This window comes from Calypte anna, chromosome 4A (assembly GCF_003957555.1).
Source record: "Calypte anna isolate BGI_N300 chromosome 4A, bCalAnn1_v1.p, whole genome shotgun sequence".
In the NCBI taxonomy this organism is placed as follows: Eukaryota; Metazoa; Chordata; class Aves; order Apodiformes; family Trochilidae; genus Calypte; species Calypte anna.
The window spans coordinates 17,238,778-17,253,993 of NC_044248.1; the positions used below are offsets into that span (position 1 = coordinate 17,238,778).

Here is a 15,216-nt window from a genome sequence, read left to right on the forward strand (position 1 = left end):
AATCCTACAGAAGACTGAACACAAATTGAGAAGGAAAAAACTTACTGGATGTAGGACTTTAAAATGTAACAGAAGTTACTGCAGTTGTACTCACAGAGACATCACTGCTTTCTGGCTCAGGAAAGGTTCAGTACCTCATATGCTTTCTCTTTCCATAACTCTCAGCTTGGGGTGAGATCCCAGGTAACCTTCCTGGGTGTTCCAGAATAGTTATTGAGTGCAATTTCAAACCGGGTAGCAGTTTTGGGGTTTGAAAGAGTAATTTGACCAACTGGCAATCATAACTTTAGAGACGTAATATATTGTCTTGAATTTAGGTATTGCTTTATTGTAGCAATGCCCAAACTGGATATTTTAAAACTCTCAGAATAATCATCCATATGAATCTGAAAATTATTTTGATCTCTGAGGATTTGTTAAATAGTGAATGGTACAATAGGAGCAGAACTGTTACTTAGAATAAAAGCCTTCTCATCATAATTTTAGGATGAGACATAGAGTAAGAAACTTATATGGCAGAAAGGTAGACTTCTGAAATCTTTAGCCCTCTAAGGACTCTCATACTCATCCTGCAAAGCACACACTTAACTTTCAATATGCGTGTAAGTCCTAATCAACAAAGCACTTCAGTAGAAGCTTAAACATAAGCACTTAAATCCCTTTGAAGCCAATTATTATTCTGCAGCAGTTCTTCCAGATGACAGAAAAATCAATTATTTTCCCCAAGAGATTTTTTCTCTTTCAAAAACATAAATTGAAAGAGAAAGTGAGTAAAACAAAGCACAGTCATGTATATTTTGTCATCAGAGGAATCTTCCAGTTTACAGTCTTTTTTGTCTGCTTGGGAAAACTGAAAACCCAGTGTTACTCTATTTCTCTTTTCTGTATCTAAGAGACTTGGACAATTTAGCAAAGTCAGACAAAACTGCCCACCAAAAAGATGCATTTATTTACCTTAGACAGTGTGTAATTGACGTGTTCTGCTCCACATCAACAGAAAGGTCAAGAAAATCTTCATCTTTGCTACTAACCTGTTGTAAAAAACATACATGTAAAAGAGAGACTTAGTAAACGTCTGTTTAGTAAGATGCTGTTTACATCTAGATGCAAGTGCTAAAGATAGAAATTTCTGCAGACATAAAGTAGTAAAAAAATAATTCATTTCAATGCTTTTAATTTTTTTCCTAGTTCAGTATGACTATATTTATAAGTACCTCTACCTGTCTAGCTTCCATCTCTTCCACTTACACAAGGCCACAAACCGTGGGCCAGTGACTGCAGTTTACTGTTTATTAAAGTGCCACCATCATCCCAGGCAGTAGCTATGACAAGTGCAGTACATATGTTTCCTTTTTATGCAACACAGAATAATTTCTTATTTTACTGGAATTTTATTTACCCTTTGTATGATATATTACACTATATAATCACAGTTTACGCCCTGCATAATTATTTCCATATTTTGCCAAATACTCGTCTGTCAAGAAATGTCATATTTAACCATGTTATGTTTTCTCTCCATAGACTATTCAAAATGCTGGCTTTATGTTTCTGGTTCACACTGCTAAATTTCTCCACTCAATAGTGTTTCAGTTCATATTTTGCTTAAAAAAATAAAAGTAAAAATGGCAAAGTAATAATAGTTTGCAAAATCATACTGGTTTTGCTTACGCTTTTTTAGACAGAACAGGAGAAAAATTCTAATAAAGAGGGGTTTCAAAAAATATAGCCCCCAAATATTTACAGAAAGACATTTTATTTTTTTCTTTGAAAATTATTTTTCACTTAGAGTCTTTAATATTGAAGATGAAGTAATAAAAAAAAATCTAAACAGATGCTTGTTATATGTAATACTTCGACTGAGTAAAAAAGACTGCAGAATTAATTACTACACATTAATTTAGTAATATTTATAAAAACAAATTGTTTCTGATATTCTGTATGAACAGTCCATATTTTGCCTGCTATGACTGCATTTCCTTAGAATAACTAAAGCAGATCACTTAAGTGAGGGGTTGAATCCATTGTTCTGACCCAAGTCCCTCATGCTCAGATTTTTGCAGTTTTATGGATTATGTACATTAGGTACTACTTTCACCTCATCTTTCTGCTATGCCAGGGATACTATAAATGCAGTGAATGCAGCCCATACCAGTCCTGAATCCAGAGGAACCCCTTTAGCATGATGAATTTTAGTATTATCAAAGAAGAACAGAGGCACAATGTGCACCAAATGAAAATGAACAAGAGGTCTTGAAACAAAAATCCTTCCTGAGCCAGGGTTCAACCCACAGGGGACAGAAAACCAGAAAACTGGCAGCAATCAGCTGTAGTATAAACACACATCTAGAATTTGAAAGATAGAACATTGTGTCTCTACAGCTGGAACTACAGTTCTATTAGACACTGCATATCAAGAAAGAGGTGAAATACTTTAAAAGACTTTGGCAAGTAGAGTGTTTTATCTGAATACCACAAAGAAGTTAGGAATGTTGTTATTGATTTCAGCACATCAAATATTTGGGGAAGATAAGCTGGTTGGAGCTAGAATAATACCGACCAAAATGAAAGGTAGGAGAGAAATCAGATTTGAAATGGACACTCTGTAAGTGAGCATTAGTACTGCTGGAATCTGATTCTTCATGCACTACATATGAATATTTTAGCAGAGAAACATCCTTTAACCTCTTGTAATATTTCTACAAAATTTCAAGATACAGTAATTCAAGAAAAAATCTGGAAAGGTATCCTGTGTAGTACACAGTATTTGTGCATTCACAATGCTACAGACAAATGTTCCTACAGCAGCAATTCTTAGTGCTATTTTTTCTGTAACTTTTGTTCACTTTGAATTATTAATAAGGTCTTGTGCAATTTTGCTGTTACCCAGTGACACATCCTGAGTTCAGTAGAGTTTGTCTGAGTAAACACTGGATATTAATTTACAACTAGGCCACAACCATTTAAAGAAGCTTGTCAGTTAAAAAAAATATTTCTACCCTTTTGGTGATTTTAACTTGCTATTATTACTTGGGGTTTTGTAATTTAAGTAGATTAAATAATTAATTTTCAACATCTGTCTCATGTTTTCATTTATACAAGCTTGTTCCAAATTTGATCCAATCCCTTTTTCATGTTGACCTTCACTGTGTCTCCTCTTTTCCTACTCTCTGACTGAAGTTTCCAGAGAATTCATATTTTCTGGGAGTATAGAGCTATCCTTTCTGATTTGAAGTATCAGAATATGTTCTTTTACACATCTGGTAGGACCTGCATAGAGTTTAGCTCACCTAACTTCAACAGTCTCAAGGTAGATATTTGATCTCAGCTTGCTGTCTCAAGATACCTTCTTTGGGCACCTTTTCCCATCTTAATGCAGATAACCTAAATTTTCATTTTCTTTTGAGGAAGTCCTTGGTAGCAGTACTGGTCTGAGTTGAAAGCATACTCTTAGGCCAGATCAGTTTGCTGGCCCAGTACACAGCATTGCTGGACCAACAATTGCAGATGCTCATAAACACAATGGATACAGGACAAGCTGTATGAAGCAGAATCCCTGACACTGCTAAAAACCTTTGCAAGGTAAGGTGAGATTAATTCAAATGTTTTGAGAAAGTCAGCATCACTGACTGATAGTCAGTATCACTATCCTCCCCCAGACAGATTTTTTGGTGGTTTTGTTACTCTTTCACATAGCAACCTCACAGAGAAAATTTTTTATTATTGTTTCTTTTCCCTTTAAGTAGGAGGATGTGATTGAAAATGACTGAAATTGATAGATTTGAAATCAGGTTTCATAATTGAAACTAATTTTTACTCATACTCCAAACTTAAGAGGGTTCAAATTGATGGAATCATCTAGAAAATATTAGGGAGAAAAAAACACCATATGGTTTGTTTATATCAGACCATCTGTATGCTAGTCACTTTCTTAAAACTGAATTAACACAAATTCATCTTAACATTTCATTTATTCATGGAATAATGGTGTCAATACCTTCTCCCAAAGTTACAGTAGTAAGGAAGAGTACTGATCAACTAGCAAGGACTCGAGATGTAGAAGTATGCATTAGGACAGCAAGACTTGGCATATGATTGCTAAGTAATGCTTAGGAAAATAGATTTTTAGAAAAGAATATACTCACTTCAAGAAGTAAAGTCTACAGGAATATCCACAATTCTTAGATGTCTGAAAAGATTCATATATCTATATATCTATATATATATATAAAACGTATTTATCTAGTAATGGGTAACAACAAAAAATCAAAACAAAAAAATCTATCCCAATGCTTACAGTTTCACAGTTCAAACATCTAGTTTCGTTAGTCAGTGTTCCCTGAAAAATCTCATGCACCCAGGTGAGTTCTTGTTTGTTGTTCTCCTCAGCTTCATTCATGTTGCCATTCTTCAGTTTCCCATTTTGTTTTTCCTGTTTCTTCTCCTCCTGCAAAATGTCTGCGATGGTGTTGAGCAGGTAATTTAAAAACTCATGTGCATCCTGCTGCATGTAGTTGTCAAAAAGATCTGTGAAAAAGACAGTTGAGATTTCTCAAGCTCAGTATACCCCTTCCTTCAAGAAAGAAAGCATAATTCATCATTTCTTTCCAAATACATGTACTGGCTCTTGTTCAGCAAAGTACTGAAAATCACACACAGGACACGCAGTTTTGCAGTCACACTGATTTCAGTGAAACTTCTTTGTGGAAGGCTTCATCTAACCTAACTTCAGCTGTCTGAAAGGTAATGTTCTTTGGAGCTGGTTTCGTAGGCTCTCACTACAGTTAGTGGAGAAAGCAAGAGAGTGACTCATCCTAAATTAATTCCTTACACTAGAGGCCTAATGTCAGGCAGTGCTGACTCTGGGACATGATATTTCAAGTCCTTCAAACACTTAAAACATCACAGAATTTGGACCATAAGGCCCATGGCTGCAGAAGCTGTAGACATTATATGCTGACACATCCTAGTGTATTGTGGCTGGAGTTACCTTTCCTCAGAGCAGCCCATACAGGCTGTGCTTTGTATGTGGGGCTAGAATGGTGCAGATAATGAACCCATATTTTGGTTATTAATGAGCAGAGCTTGGGCAGCAGCAAGGCTGTCTCTCCAACCCATGCCCACAAAGGCTGGGAGGCCAGGGGTGGGACAGAGATTATGTAGCTGAGACAGCTGACCCAAACTAATCAAAGGGATACACCATCATGGGACTTTGTGTCCAGCAAATGAAGCTAAGGGAAAGGGGTGGGTTAGGAAGCATTAATTATTAAGGTGGTTGTCTGCCAAAGCAACTCTGACATAAAGCAAGCCTTGACTTCCCAGGGACTGACTGGAAACTGCCTGCTGATGAGAGGTAGAGAATAAATCTCCTTTGACTTTGCTTTGCTTCTACATGCAGCCTTTGCTTTTTTATTATTAAACTACCTTTATTTCCATGCACAAGTTTCTTTCATCCTATTTTCTTCCCCTGTCCTGCTGAGAACAGGAGTGAGAGACAGGCTTGGTGGACACCTGGCAGCCAGTCAAGGTTAACCCACCACAAACAGTAACAATAACACCATCTAACAAAGATAATTTTTCACACACAAGTCTGATGAGCAAAGACTCATCCTCTGCAATAAGAAATGCTTGCAGGGGGAGAGGAAAATATCCCAGTGGTGATTTAGTGGGCACTTCTCCAGTGAAGGCTTTATTTGCCTGCTCCTTAACAATCTCATGTGGATTTCCTCAGAAATAACTGTCCAGATTCTTGGGCTTTGCAGTTTTGAGCCTGGACACTTAAGCAGGTTAATATACGAGTCTGGCCCTAATTAAAAAAAGGTAAAACCATAAAGTCCATTCCTTAAAGTCATCCCCAACTGTGTAGGGGCATTTATCGCTGGATGACTCAGAGCTAACTTTGTCACACTTTCTACTGCCTGCTCTGGAATGAGCAGTCTGCCCATCTACATCCCGTAACAAGGAAGTAATTTTTTCCAGGTGTTTGACTTGTACTTTCTCTCTTCATTCAAGGCTCCCCTCTTTCTAAGCATACCACCCACATTGATGTGAATCCGGGCCAAAATGGAGCTGTGTGGCAGGCTTCCTAATTTCAAGATGCTCATCATATCCCTTAGACAGAACTACTCCAAGATTAGGCACAAGCTGTTGCTGACCTCATGTCTGAAAAGAGCCTGATGCCCTGTGGTAAGACTGTGCCCATGACTGCGGAGAACAAGAGCAGCAGCAGTTACCTGTCCTCCAGAGTGTTTTGGGCTACTGTAACACTCCTAGGTGACACAGTTTCTACACTGCCAGCTGCCCTCAAAAGTACTAAAAGTGATTTACTAACCTGATCTGAATATCTGACAAATATGACCCCATTCAGTAGTATTTATATTTTCCTGATCAATATATGAATGACTAAGAGGATTCCAGTTTTATACTTACCATTCTCTTTTCGTAACCTTGATATAAACTTCTTTGGTGGAATAACACCAACTTTCTTCTTCTGTGTAGCAATACTGTGGAAAAGATCTGCCAGGCAAGTCAAGAGATTTTCCTTCTTTTTCTGTTGGGCCTTGTATGATAACACATTTTCCCGAAAGGGCCGGCAAAAATACAGTGCCTGCAGCACGGAGTTACAGTAGCAGGTGTTCCCAAACTGCCATGGAAAATTAAAAAAATCTTAATTCCTGTGCATCACAATAAAAGTGTAGCTTCATTCAACTTCTGGCTTCTGTGCTCCTGTCCCATACCAGCCATTTTGCCATGCAGCTGCTGTAGAAATATGTTTCCACACCCACCCCTGACACTTCACAGAAAAAAACAGTGGTGTTCTAGGATATAACAGTGGTGTTAGCTGGAATATAAAGTAAAAGTTTTCACTTGCTAGGGATATATTTACTGCAGTGGCTCTTGTTAGGCATGTTTCCATATACTGATATACCTTGCTGGGCTCTATCTTACTGTTCGGTAGCAGAATGACTATGGTTTTCAGTGGAAAGAATTACCATGTCTGTTTTATTTATATGGGAATAAACAAGTGAATTAACAGTTTCTCAGTCATTCTCTACTGAGTCAGATAAAGGGGCTCCTCCTAATAGAGTTACCAATGCAGACTGCTGTGTGTGCATGGTTCCATCACTTCTCCCTCACATTTCACATCTAAAAAATAGGTTTTTAAGTTTATTGAAATGTGTGTTCTAATCCCAAGAAAAAAAATTCATAGAACAGTAAACTGTTTTCTCTGGGGGTGTAATGAAGCTATCATCAAATATCTGATACAGTTTTGCAACCCATTTTGCCTAAAAATATGAACGTGGGCAGCACTTTGTCAAAAAAGGACAATCCTACGTTAGAACAGGATGGGGAGGAGAAAAAAAAATAAAAAGAGAAGATACCAAAGGGCAAGTAACATTAAATCCATAGTTCTGTGTCTGATTTGCCTACTGAAAACAGTACTTACATTGACCAAACCAAAGTAGTGTTCATTGATAGGAAACTGCTCTGGGCCAATGTCTTTTTCCAGAGCAGAGGCATTGGTGCCCTATAAAAAAAAAAAAAAGGGAAGAAATTATTTAAAATATTAAGATTCTCAAATAAAGTTGCTCTTTTGCAAAGTTATCTCAGATAAATCAGTCCCTAGATGTAAGGCAGATTTTCTAAATATTACTGAAACTCTTCTGAATCCTTTCTAATTCATCAGCTGCCTTTTACAATACTTGGGCTCCGGACTGGCACCCGGCTCTAGGAACAACACCACAAACATTAAAAGCAAGTGTAACATACCTGTCATTTTGTCCCATCTAACATCCAAGGGTGCATAAGCCCAAGCACTGTTACACCTCTTAATCACCTGGTGTGAAAAGTTATCTTCAGCTGTATCTTGACTCCAGCAGCAAACTCACTTTCATAACTACAGGTCAGTGAAGTACAACAAATAATTCTGAATGTTACCTGTAGATTTGCTATATTAAAATAAACATTTTAAAACAAGCTTGGATTACCAACCAAGCAAGCTGGATTGCTGCCAAAGCAAATGTCTTCACTCTTATCCTTGATAAGTTGGTTGACTTTCATAAAACCATGCAAAATGCCCTTATAAACATGCCAACACATTAAAAAAAATATGGAATTTCCTTTGTTCCTGAGCTCTGTTCATTGTATTATTTGCTAAGACACTTAATCAGCTAAAATTTTCAAAGTTACTGGTATTCAAATGTAACAATTCTAGTGTCCCTTCCCCATTTCCTCCCCAAAGCCTGATTTTTGTTTCTTTATTGCACCTGCCACCACCCCTGCTTGCTGTATTAGATTATTATTTCATGTCAACTTATCAAAAGAAGGTGATCTTGCAGTCAACAGAATCAATGGTGTGAAACTCAGCACAGGTGCTCTCTGTGAATTTGCAAGACTTGAAAGTAAAAGAGCTCCCTCAAGTTAACATCTTCCAGAAAAGCTCCTCCAGACCTGGTGTATGTGATTTCCCAGGCACTCCCTCTCAGACTGAGGTGCATTACCTGCACAAGGCTCCATGCAAAGCTCAAGTGATGTGTTACACGTCCTCAGTGAGCTCTGCTGTACCTCAGTGAGAAGCTTGGAAAAAGGAATGATCAATACAAAGCAATTACTGGCTACCTTTCAACTGAGATGACAGTGCTATAACTGTGCTGAGCTCCATACAAAGATTAGTTTCTTTGCTTGGAAGGTCAGCCTTGACAAAGATGCACATATTCAGCAAAGCATCCAGCTTCGGGAGAGGGAGGAAACTGACACAAGGTCTGCCTGTCTGGTATTAACAGAGAAGCAAACAGCCATGGTTATTCTTGAACTTTGTCTGATAAAGGAAAAACAGGCCTACAGAAGATTAATGCAGCTTCTGAAGAAAACCAACTTCATGTTGATACTCATTGTACAGCATTCTGATCAAAGGAACGTTTTCTTCAGTTTCACTTTTAGTGTTCAAATCAAGGTCTCTGCCATAAGAATGAAATGTGGTTTTCCAGTTCTGCTGGAAGTGGTTTCCACACTGAGAAAAACTGTCCCTCCAGAATTAATGAAAAATAATATCTCTAAAAAGTTAGTTCCAACCCTCTCACAAACTGCAGGTTAGTGCATGGAAGTGTAAAAATGCAATGCTCACTAGCAGCTCCTATGATACTCATTTGTCTTTCCTCTGAGGCCAGAGTTTCTGAATTCAGATGCCAGATGGTCTGATAAATTCTTTATAGCATTTAAATTGTCTTGTAAATATTGTGAGAAAGAGCAAGAACCAGGATTTGCCAAACAAAATTATCACTGAAAACCAAAACAAATCCATGATGAGCACTAACTGATCTATATGTAAAAGCTATACATTCCATGGAAATTTCCAAAGTAGGTGCTGTTGAAACACCATCGTTTTAGTAACAGCTTGTCATAGAGCTTTACCTCTACAAAACCAGGCCTTGGCTTCTGCTAATAGAAACTGAAGAGCTGCACGCTGGTTTCCCAGTAAAACAGAGGGTAAGTTCAGCCTTTAGGTAACCTGACATAACTCTCATGGACTTCATTAGGAGTTGTGCCTGCTTATACCAAAGGCAATCTCAGTCTGGTTTATTTTAAGGTCTCCTGTACTTTTAAATTCATAGAAAAAGAGCAGGAAAACAGCTAAGAAGCACGGAGATACAATATTTCAAAGCAGGATATATTTCTTACATGGACAAAAAAAATGTAGACAGATTATTTAGTGTTTAGTAAACTCAAACCATGCCATGTTGCATTTATATTTCAAGTTTTGCATAGGACACCTCTTCAAGGAACAGCAGGCATGATGGCAGAAATGATTGGAAATTTTTCCAGCTAAAGTATACCAGAAACTGTTCACCCAAGACAAGTAAGCAAAGTTTAAACTGGAAAAAAAATGTTATTAGAGATGTGTTAAAAATTATTTAGAACTCAGTTTAAACCAACCATATCACATACAGAGAACACACTAGTCTATTGAAGGTAATCTGCAGCAAAAATCAACCCTTAAGATTTAACACGGTTTTAAGCATGATTGTGCTTGTTCCCATTCCCAGCAAGTTATTTTTTTCACTTCTGCAAACATTTTTTCACTTCACTCAAACATTTCAAATGCAATCCATATTCTATGGTTTTATAAATGGTCCTGCCCTTCAGCTAGGAGAAATATCCTATTGCAGCTGAATATGCTATAGTTTCATTAAACTCCAAGAGTGGCAGTGCAGCCACAGAGCCTGAAGTGAGCAGAGACCACACAGGTCAATGAACTGGGATCTGGGACTATTAAATAAATTTGTATCATGGTATAGAGACAACAAAGGAGACTGGCTGGTTCTTCCAAGAGTCCACTAAAATGACAAGATCTTGTGAGAATGAGAACTAGGTCAAAGTGGAAACTCCTCCTATGTATGTTGTGGGATTGGTGAACTTTGATTTCTCTGAAGTTTTACCATTTATTTCAGCAAGCAGTAGTCAGGCCTTATAAAATGGCAAAGACAAACAGCTAGGGACATAGCCAAGCATGGGTCAATTCAGGCTAAGCCAAGATTTCTATCACAGCATCTCTCCAAAAGCCTTCTGGCCATATGACCTATATTTTTTTCCTCTTGTTATTTTGCTCTAGGCCTTCCAATGGAGAAGTCTGCCAGTTTTCTTCTCAGCTGAAATTTCTGATAATGTTGCTAAGAGTTTAATTTGTGCTTTGCGTCACATGAAACAGATCAAGAAAAAAACCCTTCTGCTCCTTTGCACTTTAGCATGTGAACAAAGTAACAATGCAGGGAAAAATAAAACATTAGATTATTAAATTACATGTAGTAAAATAACCTAAATACAATTATTCTATGGAGGATGAAAAATGGAATAAAGCTGATATGAAAAACACTGCAAACAGACAGCAAATCAGATTGGACTTTCTAGTGTGATAGAGCATAAAAAAAAAGGCACTAACTATCTAGAAATATGCATGTGCTTAATTTAAAGTAAATGAGTGCAGTAAAGACAGTAGGATATTTCATAAATGACCTATGGAAAATTTATTAAATAAACAGAAACCTTATGAATAACTACCAAACTATAAAAGAAGATAAGAAGAAATTACTTTTTTCACAAAAAAATCTAAAAAATGTTAGAAAGAAATACATAAAAATTGAACCAGAAGTACAGAAGTTTAACAAATATATAAAGAACAGGATATGAATGAAGGAAGATGGTGGCCCATGAAAAAGGGCTTCAGATCACATACAGCTGTGAACTAGATTTTTTTTCTTAGTATTCAGGGAAAGTGAGAGCAATGTGCTAGAAATAGGGTTGTTTCCTGAAGGGAGAAACTGAAGACTTAAGACAAACTAAGGGTGACAGTCTGGGCTGGTAGAAGAGAAATTAGAATAAAAATAGAAATGGCTTCAGGGCCAGCCAGCCTGAGTTTCAGTATTTTGGAAGGCACAGCATATGGGAAGGAAGGGAAAAAGAAAATAAAGAACGATGTGGAAGAACTCCTGGCCAACAAATGGCAGTGATGAATAACTCAAAAGAGGGGAAGCAACTGTAAATAAAATCCAAACTTAAGTCCCAGAGCCATCACTAAGAAATCAAGAGTAAGAGAAGAGCAGGCACTCTCACACTATGCATGTGCATGGAACTGCTTCCAACAGACACATCTCCTGTCCTTGCTGTTGGACTTTGTCCTCAGGGGCAAACTTCACTTTCAGAGAGGTATGGGGAGCAATAAGAATAGCTGAGCCAGCCTTCTTCCAAACTCACTAATATTACATGCCAAACCTGAAATGTTTCTTTGTAAAATGTAAGTCCCACAGGATGAATTTAACCAGGTTAGTTTTTGCATGTTTTTCCTTTGCAAGGTAATATTTTACTCTTCCTCTGGCAGACCTACTTTGGGTTCCTGTTGCCATAAGATAAAAGAGGTACAAGAGGATGCTATAAAAGACATAGGGGATCATAGTAAACAGTAAAAAGATGGTGACTGACCAAAGAAACACTGTACTCGTATTTTTGAAGGAAAAGTGATTTAAGACAATGTATCTAAATAATTTTTTGTGCCTTTTTAAAGAGTTTTCTGATCACAAAGGCGAGCTGTAAGAGCTTGAAAGGAGATGTTTAATTTTTTTTGCTGGATGCACTAAAATATCTCTAATCACAGATCTAAGGATTGCTTAAACCATAAATAACTCAGCTCTTTACTGTGTGGTTGCCAAGAAATTAATAAAAATTGGGAAGCCTGAAATCCTGGGCTTCTTAAAATCTTGGACAAAGAGTTTAAAACTTAAGAAAAAGTAAGTTTTCTCAAAGCACAAAGCAAAAAAGTACTGAAAGCAAGGTTCTAGTGAAGTATTACAAGTCAAGTATCTAAATGCATAACTTGTGGAGTTTTTTGGTTTGGTTTGGTTGTTTGTTTCTTTTTAATATTGACTTTTAAATTTTCCATGATTAAACAACCTTTATCAAACTGCAACTCAGTATGCTTTCATGAGTCTGCCTCCAGTCCCAGCTTAATTTTTCTTGGATTGGTGGCACTCAGGCTTTTGTTGAAACAAGTAGGAAAAACATATTTTTTTTTTGGCCAGTTTCCTTCTTCAGAACACATAACCTTAAGATGGCCTCAGAAATGGAAAAGAGACTGAGGTTTGCTTACAGACTATAATTTCTTCAATAACATTTTTGTCTCGGCCACCCAGAGTGCACACACTGTGCCTCAGAGCATCCTAAAGGCAAGGCACCTTCTAGACTTCATCATAGATGCACCCGCTGGAGTACTCTTTGATAACCTGGAGACATAAGAAAGAATATCTTCATTAAAACTTCATTAAAGAAGATGAGATATGAAGGCTGCAGGTATGTTGCAGGACAGGCTGAGAATTCAAAATTATTTTTGACAGTCAATTTTTGACAATGTTTTCCCTTGAGATGAGTGCTCTAAAAAGTGATGAAATTCAGCTAAGGCAAATGAACATGAAGAGAATCATTCTCACTTTTACAGAATAGGGAACAGTGACTAAAGTAGTAGTGCTTAAAAAAAAAGTCTAAATACCACAAAATAGAATACAATTAATAAGCACCAGCCATGCCGTGCTATTTAAAAAAAAAAAAAAAAAAAAAAAAAGCAAAAAACAAAAACAAAACAAAAAACAAACAACAACAAAAAACAAAAACAAAAACAAAACAAAAACAAAACCCAAACCTAAATGTAGACTATATAATGAAATTATTGTAGACAGGAGTCTGCAATGTTCTTTAAGTAAATTTCCTGTGTAAGTTGATACTGGTAAAACTTCAGGCTGGACCTTCAGACCAACCCTGTGTCCAGGTTTGGGTACTAGGTTTTTAAGAAAGATGCAGATAACTGGAGAAAATCCAAAAGAAGGCAGAAAAAGGAAAACAACCAGTTTCAGAGAAAAATTACCTATAAAAAGGGGTTGAATGGGGTTGTATTTGATACGATAGAACAGGCTGAGGGAGGGCATGAGAATAATTCCAAGTATATAGTTTGTTACAAAAGGGAACTAGTCTGTTCTCAAACCCAAGCATGGACAAGATGAGTACCAAGCTCAAATTATGGTAATATAGATTTGGGTGAGACATTAGGAAACATTGTAGTCATAAGGACATTCATTGTGACAGGCTGCCTAGAGACATGATGTAATCACCATCACTGGAAACCTTCAGGTTTGACAGACATACATCAGAAATGTTTATCAAATGGAATTCAGTGGACAGTTAGAGACCTTATTGTCCTAGGACAGATGCAACTACCATTAGGTCATTAATTGTGAAATCAAATTAAATAACCACAACACACAATATCCAGTAAAGGCTGGTTTGAAACCTTCAGAGCAGCAGCCTTCTCTGCAAAGGCAGAGCATACCCAAGAACAGGATTATAATGGAGTCCTGCTGGTGGAGATGTAAGCTCATTTCTTCCCCAGAGGTACCCATAGACTATGTGTTAACAGCACCTACCATACATAAATGTACAGAAGTGTATCTATCAAACAGCCAGCCAAGAACAGTTTGTTGAGACTAAAGGAAGATCAGGAAAAGAGAAGCTGATGATTGGCTGTGATTTACACTCCACAGAGTGGCTCTTCAAGCCCATCAGAACTTTACCTCCTGTATGGCACTTGCCCACCACACACAGTTAATCAGGGTCCAGAGTCTGCTTTTAATCCCATCTCTTCCACAATTCAGACTCACTCAGCCCTGCTGAGCTGTAATTAAGAAGTTCCTTTATCAAGGTATTTAGCATAACTGCTGGCTTGTTCCTAATTCAGCAGCTTGAAGCCAAAGACTTCCATGCATCTGAAAGGAACACACTGTAAAACAGACTGTATTCAGGAATTGCCCTGTTGTGCTTGTCTTCTAAACAACTGGTAAATGCATGGTAACCACTTTGACCATAAAAAAGGTCTTCATGCAAGACAAGCCTCAGGTCTTAGCCCAAGTTATACATTGGAAATTATGTATTAGGATGTTTCTCACTTTGCATATCCTCCTCTGCCTAAGAAAAAACATCTTTTGTGGACTTCTGTTTGTCTTTTATGGAATGCAGACTTTCTGCTTTTCAGCCCAGTACCCATTTTTCAGCTATAGTCTCAACTTTCTCATTATTTAAGAAAGGTATTACAATAATGAGACTTCATGTTCTCTCTATTTTTCATATTTCTGTTTCTGTATTTTCTATGTATTTTACTGAATTTTTGTGCTCTAGAGACTGTGCTTCTAACTACATTGCTTGATCTGCCTAAAACTAATCTTTTTGAATATAAAAGTCTATTTTCCTTTATCTGTCCAAACATGCCTTCAGGTAGCTGGTTTACTGTCTTGGCATGTATGATTCTTACTTAATCTCTGTGTATGAGAAGTTCTGAAAGTCACAAAGAAATATATACTGCAGGTTCCCCAAATGAGTAAATCAGTTGAAAGTCATAGTGATCAATTATGTGACTCAATAACTCTTTTACTATAGGAAGCAGAATTTGACTACTTTTACAGTATTACAATTGTTTGGGATTTTTTATATCAAGCATTTTCCAAATCTATGTCTACACCTTGAGTCCTCATTCTGCCAGTTCCCTATATTAAAAAAAAATCCTGCTATGATTCTCTAAAATCATAGTATAAACAAACAAAACCACACCAAAAACCCAACAACCAACCAAACAAAAAATCCAACAGTTAATTCTTATTTGTTCCTGAATGTAGAGACTCCTAGTTT

General features: G+C 37.1%; 1 protein-coding gene across 3 annotated transcripts in view; it reads right to left on the reverse strand.

The window, feature by feature from the left end:
- Positions 1-15,216, reverse strand: part of USP46 (ubiquitin specific peptidase 46) — a 32,687-nt gene that overhangs the window by 12,568 nt on the left and 4,903 nt on the right. For 2 of the 3 annotated variants that reach the window (XR_003987517.1, XM_008491826.2), the window contains exons 2-5: positions 7,448-7,528; positions 6,430-6,643; positions 4,298-4,527; positions 955-1,031 (exon numbers count right to left, since the gene is read on the reverse strand). Coding sequence is in view for 2 of the 3 variants with exons in the window: in XM_008491826.2 (XP_008490048.1) it covers positions 955-1,031; positions 4,298-4,527; positions 6,430-6,643; positions 7,448-7,528 (602 nt within the window). In the remaining variant the exon portion in view is untranslated. Of the gene's footprint in view, positions 1-954; positions 1,032-4,297; positions 4,528-6,429; positions 6,644-7,447; positions 7,529-10,302; positions 10,329-15,216 lie in introns of all 3 variants that reach the window. The other variant, XM_030449651.1, reaches the window with a different exon arrangement.